Source organism: Quercus robur, chromosome 7 (genome assembly GCF_932294415.1).
Source record: "Quercus robur chromosome 7, dhQueRobu3.1, whole genome shotgun sequence".
Classification (NCBI taxonomy): domain Eukaryota; kingdom Viridiplantae; phylum Streptophyta; class Magnoliopsida; order Fagales; family Fagaceae; genus Quercus; species Quercus robur.
The window spans coordinates 49917946-49927268 of NC_065540.1; the positions used below are offsets into that span (position 1 = coordinate 49917946).

A 9323-nucleotide genomic window follows, 5' to 3' on the forward strand; every position below is an offset into this window, starting at 1 on the left:
GGTTCTGGTTTTTCAGATTAATTAGAATGTTACTGGTTGAGTCTGTTTTGGACAACATGATATAGTTAGTATCTAATGGACCAGTGAACTAATTATGAATTTGACCAGTGAACTAATGGACTAGTGAACTAAAAACCCTCCATTCCCTTTAAAAGTTGAATAATGCTCATGATTTTATTGAAATAATTATTCAGTCAATTATGAATTTGATAAATAAAATAGTAGAGATAAAAAGCATTCAAACAATTATGAATATATCTGCATTTTCTTATTACTTTAAAATAAAGGTCTATGGCCTATCAACTTTTTTAACAATGTGGTTGTAGCATGAGTAGTTGTTACTAAATTTAGATGAGTTGATTCTTGCCACTTGTAACAGATTTGTTGGTCTATAAGCTTGTAACAAATTTTTGTTATGTCTTCATCAACTGGCAATGGCTCTACAACTAGTGGTTTGTACCATGCCGGAGATGGTCATTTATGTACCCTTGAGAATTGTGCCCTACGAACAAGTCGAAAAACTGGTAACTATGGAAAAAGATTCCTTGGTTGTAGTCAATTTAATATAAGTAACAATTACATTGTTGTATTTGAATTGAATTGAATTGAATTATTAGTTGTGATTAATTGTGAACTGTGAAATTAATTGTTATAATTGTAATGCTCAGGTTGGTCTCAAATGTGGCTTCTTTCAGTGGGTGGATAACGAAACTTGTAAGAGTGACCGTGAAAGGGTAAGTATGCTTGAGAATGAATTGCAGCTTGAGAATGAATTGCAATTTGCAAATCAGAAAGAAATGACAAATAAGAAAATGGAAGAAAGATGTAACCGGAGGGAAGGAGAAACTCATGAGTTTTATGTAGAAATTAGAGAGAAACTTAAGAGAGTGAGAGATTGTACAAGATGACACTAGTTTTGTCATGGTTATTTTTTATTTTTGTAATGTTATTGTTGTGTTTTGCCTCAGTGAACAATAATGTAAGAGTGAGGAACCTTAATCTACCATGATACTTGGTGGGATGTTGAAATGTTATTGGGTAATTGAAATACAAAGTCCCTGATTATTGTATCTTTCTCCTGAAATGGAAAGTGTTGTTTTTGTGCAAATATTCTTTAGTATAATTTTTTTTTTTTTACTTCATCCTGTGATTGATATATATTGGCACAAAGTGTTATGTGGAAATATTAATAACATAATAACTTGAATGGAACATGTTGGTTCAATATATACACCTGTGTTAATGCACACCTACTTATAAATGGAACATGTTTTACACATATACATGATTTGTTGCACACCTGCCTATAAATGGAACATGTTTTACACATACACATGATTTGTTGTGTGAATACATACACCTGTGTAAATCCACCAAAAGAACAAGACAAGAAAAACACAGTCCACCAAAAGCACAAGACAAGCACAACACAACAAAATACTTTATCTTGTTTCAATGCACATTAACATTAATAAAAGTGAAGAGTCATTGAGCACATCCTGTGACTTTACAAAATAAAAGTGAAGACATTAACATCTTGTGACTTTACAAAATAAAAGTGAAGACATTAACAAAATACTTTATGTCACATGTATACAAAATTGCCAACATTGTTTTTGGCACATCCTGTGACTTTACACATCTTCCAACTAAAACTCAACTACTATTCCATTAGTGCTCAGACATACACATCTTCTAACCAAAATTGTCAATCTTGTTTTTGACACTTGACATATACATTAAACGTGTGAACTATAACAAAAAAGTGGTTGAAACTTTAATATCTTCCAAGTTGTCATTTACTACTTTAGGTGCCATTGTCAACTGCATTCTTGCCCTTTTCACCAACTGGTTGAAACTTTCTGCCTTTAAACCCCCTAGCAACACCACCACCACTTCCTTGACTAGTGCTCACAGATGCACTTGGCTGCATAACCAAAATCCAACAGTTAGTAAGATGATCCAACAATAGCAATTAAGAGGAAAAAAATAAACAAAATAGAACAAGACAGAGGTGCCTGAGATGGTAAAGAATCCCATGTCTCTCTAGGGGTATGGAAGCTCGGTTGTGAGGATGAAGAGAACCAGTTGGCCCTAGATCTAGTTGGAGGTTGAGTTGCTGCCTTAGATCTATTGTTTGGTGCAAGTTGAGATGTAGTTTGACCAAAAGCTCTGTATGCAGGCTGAGATCTAATACTTGGTGGCTGAGATGCAATTTGAAGTGTTGCAGTCTGCTTTGTTTTTGTAGATTTACTACCTTGTGCCTACAAAAAGGGTAGTACAAGTTACATACACACGAAATACTTGAGGAAATGAATATAGTTCAAAGCATGGAAATACTTACAGCTGCTGATTTAACAAGTCCATCTCTTCTCTGCCATGGAGTTTCATCAGTGATGCCCGTCTTGCACACTCTTACATTATGTCCTTCTTTCTTGCACTTCCCACACTTGATTGTCTTGTTCATCTTAGAAACTCTATAAGGGTTCCTTGACTCTTCAGGATCTCTTTTTCTTTGCTTTGGTGGTCTGCCAGGTGGTTTACACACATGAGGAGCAACAGGAGCAGGTTGGTTAGTCTTAACCCACTCAGACTGGCCAAGCATTGGCTGTATTATTTCTTTGTAAGTTTAAGCAAATGTCTCTTTTAAGTAACAAGGATGCACATAGACCTCCACTTTCTCCAGGTTCTTAACAATAGCAGAGATCCCATGTTTGCAAGGAAGTCCTGTCAAATCCCAAATCCTACAACTGCATGCTTTCTTAGCCAAATCAACCACATGTCTCTCACAACCATTATCAACCTCATACATGAAGCTGCCTGCTGGAGTAGCACTGAAAGGTATAGATTCATGTTTTAACTTCTTTAATTTGTCTTGAATATTAGAACAAACTTTTTCAGTGTATTTTGCTATACCTCTCATATTTTTGTATTGTTTGGTCATGAGCCTAACTCTAATCCACTCCAACATTGCTAAAAATGGCTTATCCCTAGCTTCTAAGATCATGGCATTAAAAGACTCACTCAAGTTATTAACTAAACAGTCACACAAAACTCTACTACTAAAGTGAGACTTAGACCATTATGCAAGGTTGATGTCAGCAAGATACTCCCATACCTTGACATCTAAATCCTTCATTTCCTACATTCTTCTCTCAAACTCCCTGATTGTTGTGGCTTTAGCACATCTCCACAGTGCATCCTTCAACTCTAAGTCCTTATGATCCACTTTAAAATTATTATAGATATGCTTCACACAATATCTATGCTCACAAGTTAGGAACAGCATCTCAATTGCAGGTATAAGACCCTAATTCATATACAAAACAGATCAAGTAAATATGTTAGTTAAACATGTTGAAATGAACTGAAGCATGTATTATTGAACTTTAAATATGTGGGTTAAATATGTTAGTACAATTGTAGGTCATACCTTTTGTCTATCACTGATGAAGACCAGATTAAGTTGCTCTGGATTCTCAATGTCATCTGAAACCTGCTGCAGAAACCATACCCATGAATATTTGTTTTCTTGCTCAACAACAGCAAATGCAATTGGGAAAATATTATCATTTGCATCTCTAGCTATGGCAGAAAGTATTTGCCCCCTAAATCTCCCTTTCAAGTGGCACCCATCTAAACCAATGATTGGTCTACAACCTCCCAAAAACCCAAGTTTTTGTGCATTATACCTAATATACATTCTCTTAAATTTGGGTTGTGCATTTTCATCTTCCATTTCAGTTTACAAAATAACCCTACTTTCTTTATCATTCAATCTTATCATCTCTGTATAATCCCTAAGTTTCCCATATTGCAACTGTTCATCCCCAGTAATCAAGTCAGTAGCTTTCCTTTTTACCCTATACACTTGACTGTAACTTATGTCAATTTCAAGTGCTTGCTTCACATGATGTTGAACACCAACCACTTTCCAATTGGGGTTTTTGTCAAACTCCTGCATAAACTTCTTTGCAACATAACTTGAAGTCACTTGGCTGTGTTTAAAGGATCTAGGGCAAGTGCACTCTGGATTGAATGTTTTTATTTGGAATGTCAACTCTTAGGTAGTTGAGATGCATAACACCTCCATCCACATTCATTGATGCAATAAACTGATATCTTCTTCTTCTCATTCAGCTTGAACTTGATATCTACTGGCTTCTTTATCGCATATTCCCTCAATGCCTCCCTAAATACTTTAGAGTTTGGAAGCTTTATTCCTTTCCTTAACTCTGGTTTTCTCATGTCAGTTTGGACATTAAACTCAGGTTCTTTTGCAGCTGGTGTTGGCTGATCATCATCAGACCCTACTAGACTTTCCATGTCATCTTCAAGAGGTGGGTCAATCCATTCACCCTCTTCAAGAGGTGGGTCATTGTCAACTACAGTAGTCCTACGTAGGGCTGCATACACATGTACATCCTCATGGGTAGATGACCCATCATCTCCTTCAGAGGGCCTATGTGGGGTTGCATGTGTAGATGACCCATCATCTATACTTCCAAATACATCATCATCAAAATCTGGCCTCTCAAACCCTTCCTCTAACCAATCAAAATCTTGTCCACCACCTCCTTCAGCATCCACATTACCTCCCTTATGCACCATATGCACATCATCATCACTCTCACCCACCTCATACACATCATCATCATTTGCTACTTCCTCATTACCAAATGGTTGTTCAACTGCAAGTGGCTCCTCACCACCCTCAACATATAGTGTTATCTTATCTGTAGGCCATGCAGCATGGATCTCACACATATAAACTATATCATCATCTCCATTTATAAGCCTTAACCCTTACTCCAAATTACCTCCAGGAATAAGATAATGATATCTACTTGTACTAACTGCCCCCACATTAGAACAAATATCTTGTATTTCAAAATAACTAAGTCTATCTGGGTCAACATTATCAACAAAAGAAGTACTACCTCCTAAATATACCAAATCTGGGTTCCACACAAACTGCCCACCATGATGAATCTCAAAATTAAATGCCAAGTCAGCTATCTGCATATAAAACACAACAAAATAAATAAAGATGATAAAACTTATAAATGAAGATGATCAAAGCCTTAAAGTATACATATAAAAATAAGGCATCTAGTTCTATTGTTAATAAAGACTCAATACCTATATGGATAAGAGTAGTAATAAGAGCAGCACCATTAGTTCACTGGTCCAAAACCTAGACACAACACCTCATCAGTTACACCTGCATATTGCATCATTTTTAGGTCCATTAGTTCACTGGTCCAAGACCTAGAACCAGTCTTGAGCAAACAAGGTCCATTATTATCACAAACTTATTTCAAAACAGAATTGAGCAAACAAGAGAACTCAGAATGCAATTGGACTTATTTTAAAAATGCATATATAACCATCCAGCTTATATCATATCAGAGATTTTTAACCATCCAAACTATAGAGATTTTTAATTCTTTGTCACTAAAATACATACCTGCAGCATGAAGGCTACTACTAATACAGTCATGTAGCATTCTTCTTGCTCCAATCAAGTGTAGTTGGTTCGGTGGTTGTTTCAACAATGTTACAAAGATCATGATATATTAAAACTTCGTTCATCTGATTGCTCCAATCCTCATAACTTACTTTCTTCTCCTCTGAAACTGAAACACCAGCAACAATTTAATATATCATTCTCACATATAAAATTGTGACTCAGTGAAGATTCTATTAAACTTTTTTAGATATCCAAAATACCGTAGTGGGGTATTAGGTTTACATTTCAACCATTCTTGCTTTACGTGTTTACCTGATCTTAGCTTCTCCTCATACTTCCAATGTACACACTCTGGACTTATTTGCTGTCTCCAAAAGCTGAAAGTTTAAGTCCACAGCTTGCCCCAGAATCCAACCAACAAGTACAGAAATGGGAAGCTGCGGCAATATAAAGATGATTTTAGCAGATATTGATGCCAACATGAAAATCATCAATATAGTCCAACCAACAAGTATAGAAATGAGAAGCTGCAGCAATATAAAGATGATTTTAGCAGATATTGAGTTTTTACATATTTCTATGTTAGAGATGATTTTAACAGAAATATTATTTTAGCAGAAAGATGATTTTAGTAGAAAGATGATTTTAGCAGAAATGAGTTTTTACATAAAGCACAGCACATAAATGATGCCAATCATCAAAGCCTACAACAGAACAATCATCTTTATGATCGGGTGAGGGAGAGGTGGGTAATACTAAACAGAACAATCATCAAAGCCTATAACATAAAAAAATGAGGAGCAACTGTAAAAAAAAAATTGGGTTTCAATTGGAAATTTCTCCAACTCTGTAAAAAAAAAAATTGGGTTTTTGCTTAACCAGTTCCATGGTTAAGCAAGAACCGAATTTGGAAGAAAGAATACCCAATTTTAAAGCCCACAGGAATTTTAAAACCCACCGGTATTTTAAAACCCACCACCGGCATTTTAAAACTCATCGGCATTTTAAAACCCAATTTAGAACCCTAGATTTCAAAGATTAAAAAGCAAAATCCTAATCTACCTGCAACGGCTGAACATAACAAAGGAGCAATAATCTTGATCTTCCTCAAATCGATTTGCATGCACGACCTCAAGCTTTCAAATCCCAGTTACCTCAAGTGAAGCGAAGCGCGATACCCATGAGTGAGTCTTCCTGCCACAGCTGAACGGAGAAGCTGTCTTCCTCGGTTCGGTTTGCATGAACAATGGGAGTGAGTGAGTGAGTGATTTTGAGTGATTTTTGGGAGTGACACTGAGTGATTTTTGGTGAGCAAGCCGGATGAGCATGAGTGAGTGGTTTTTGGAAAAGAGAGTGTTTTGATCTGGATGGGGGTGACTTTTTACCTATTTTCTATGTTAGAGTAATGGTGAGGGAGAGGTGGGCACACGGCACATAAACGGTGATAATCACAGGTGGATAAAGTGTCAAAATTTGAAGCATAGGTAGGCACTTAGAATTAGGGGTAAACCACATGTGGGCAGTCTGTAATTATCCCTAAATAAAAAAAACTTCTAAAATCTGTAACTCGGCACCTCTTTCTGTAAATTTCGCCGCTCTCTCATTTTCCAAATCTCTTATTATCAGAAAGAAAGTTCTCAGAGATCATCCCCCAAAGAAAAAAAAAAAAAAACTTGAGTGACTCTGCCTCACTATCATAGTCTCACTGTTACTACTCATACGCACCTATACCGTTTCGATAGGGTTTATCTCTGCGGGTTTAGGGTTTTGAACTTGGTAGCTCAGTTCAGCTCAATAAAAATGGCGTCGATCATGGCATTACGACGCGCACGAACCCCAAACTTCTCATCCTCCTTCTTCAAGGTACGACCTTTATACCCTTCTCATTTCATTTTCAATCACAACAACAACAACACTGAAACCCTAACTAAAACCCTAAGCACCTCAGCAATCCCAAACGAGTATAATCAAATACCCCATTCACCACCACAACCACAACAACAACAATGGAACCCACAAAACCAGGGTTGGACTTCACAAAACCCTAATCAGTGGGCCCCACAAAACCAAGGATGGAACTCACAAACACATACACAGAGTCAGAACCAGAACTATTCACATGGTGGGTATCCTAATCAGGGTCAGAACTATCCCAATCGTGGATATCCCAATCAGGGCGGTCAGAACTATCCCAACCGTGGATTGAACCCTGACCAGTTCAACACTCAGAGACCGAGTTTTCAACAACCCAGATCACCAAACCAGTGGAACAATCAAAATAAGGGATACCCGCATCCCCAAAACGTTAATAGAGGCCAGGCTGTTGAGGTTCAAGCCCCAGTTGATTCTCCACCACTGCCTTCGGTTAATGACGTACTGATGCTTTGCAATTCGGGGAAGGTTAAGGAAGCTCTTGAATTGATGGAGAAAGGGGTTAAAGCTGATTGGAATTGCTTCTATAAGTTGTTAGAAAGAGTTAAGGTGTCCAAGTCGTATGAGGATGCGAAAAAGGTTCATGATTTCTTTCTGCAGTCCACGTTTCGGGGTGACCTTAGTTTGAACCATATGGTGATTGAAATGTATAGCAGTTGTGAGGCGATGACTGATGCACGTAGGGTGTTTGATCATATGCCTAATAGGAGTATGGACACTTGGCTTTTAATGCTTAATGCTTATGCGGATAATGGGTTGGGTGATGATGGGTTGCAGTTGTTTGAGCAGATGAGGGAGCTGGGGATGAAACCCACTGGGGATACTTTTCTTGCGGTGTTTTCGGCTTGTGCTAGTGTAGATGCTGTGGAAGAAGCATTTTTACACTTTGAGTCAATGAAGAGTGAGTATGGAATTGAGCCAGGGCTTGAGCATTATATGGGGCTTCTAGGTGTGCTTGGGAAGTGTGGCCATCTTAATGAAGCAGAGGATTTTATAGAGAAACTGCCTTTTGAGTGCACTGTGGAGGTTTGGGATGCATTGAGAAATTATGCTCGGATTCATGGAAATGTTGATCTTGAAGACCATGCTGAGGAGTTAATGGTTTCTCTTGACCCATCGAAGGCTGTTGCTAATAAGATCCCTACCCCACCTCCCAGAAAGTATACTGCAGTCAGCATGCTTGATGGGAAGAACAGGATCAGTGAGTTCAGAAACCCAACTCTCTACAAGGATGATGAAAAGCTGAAGGCCGCTGGGATGAAAGAAGGTGGTTATGTGCCGGACACAAGATATGTTCTGCATGACATTGATCAGGAGGCCAAGGAGCAGGCCTTGCTCTATCATAGTGAGCGTTTGGCAATTGCGTATGGTCTGATTAGTACTCCAGCGAGAACACCTCTTAGGATCATCAAGAACCTTCGTATCTGCGGTGACTGTCACAATGCCATCAAGATCATGTCTAAGATTGTTGGGAGGGAATTAATTATTAGAGACAACAAACGGTTTCATCATTTCAAGGCAGGAAAATGCTCTTGTGGGGATTATTGGTGAAGTCCTTTAAACTTTGAACTACTGTACATATCCACCAAGATTTTCTTTCCAGTTGCAATTTGGTATGTAGAGTGCAAAGTTGCCAAGCCTCATAATTGAATCAATTTTTTGTTTGTTTGTTTCGTTTTGGTATTTTTTGTCTATTGTGTGAGTGTTCATTTGGATGTTATTATATTCATTGACTTATTTATTTATTGAGTAAAATATATAATAAAAAAGGTTTATGGGAGTAAAACTGTAAAAGCCTTGCAGTATCTTTAAAAAAAAAAAAAAAGATACTATAAAAAAAGAGTGTACATTCTTTTATTTTTTAGGGAAGAATTAAATTCAACTTGATTAAAATAAGTTTAAGACAAGGAAAATTGAC

At 37.4% G+C, this 9323-nt stretch overlaps 2 protein-coding genes across 3 annotated transcripts; one reads left to right on the forward strand and one right to left on the reverse strand.

Moving 5' to 3' along the window:
- Nucleotides 1-2742: 2742 nt before the first annotated feature.
- LOC126693781 (uncharacterized) lies at nucleotides 2743-5906 on the reverse strand. Of its 2 annotated transcripts, XR_007645529.1 has the most exons (5): nucleotides 5786-5906; nucleotides 5471-5639; nucleotides 5143-5224; nucleotides 3434-5019; nucleotides 2743-3310 (listed from the first exon to the last, which is right to left on the reverse strand). XR_007645529.1 is itself a non-coding variant. In XM_050389905.1 (4 exons), the coding sequence occupies exon 4, from the start codon at nucleotides 4765-4767 to the stop codon at nucleotides 4057-4059; it is 711 nt and encodes a 236-aa protein (XP_050245862.1). In that variant the 5' UTR covers nucleotides 4768-5019; nucleotides 5143-5224; nucleotides 5471-5639; nucleotides 5786-5906; the 3' UTR covers nucleotides 2743-4056. The 2 variants fall into 2 exon arrangements, 1 of the variants encoding a protein (XP_050245862.1); XM_050389905.1 differs by having other exon boundaries at nucleotides 2743-5019.
- Nucleotides 5907-7038: 1132 nt separating this feature from the next.
- LOC126693782 (pentatricopeptide repeat-containing protein At2g15690, mitochondrial-like) lies at nucleotides 7039-9088 on the forward strand. The gene has a single exon (XM_050389906.1). The coding sequence runs from the start codon at nucleotides 7274-7276 to the stop codon at nucleotides 8954-8956; it is 1683 nt and encodes a 560-aa protein (XP_050245863.1). The 5' UTR covers nucleotides 7039-7273; the 3' UTR covers nucleotides 8957-9088.
- Nucleotides 9089-9323: the final 235 nt, after the last annotated feature.

Excerpts from the sequence above, each read along its gene's own strand:
- LOC126693781 (XM_050389905.1), bottom strand. The coding sequence starts at position 4,767 with ATGTGTGAGATCCATGCTGCATGGCCTACAGATAAGATAACACTATAT.
- LOC126693782 (XM_050389906.1), top strand. The coding sequence starts at position 7,274 with ATGGCGTCGATCATGGCATTACGACGCGCACGAACCCCAAACTTCTCA.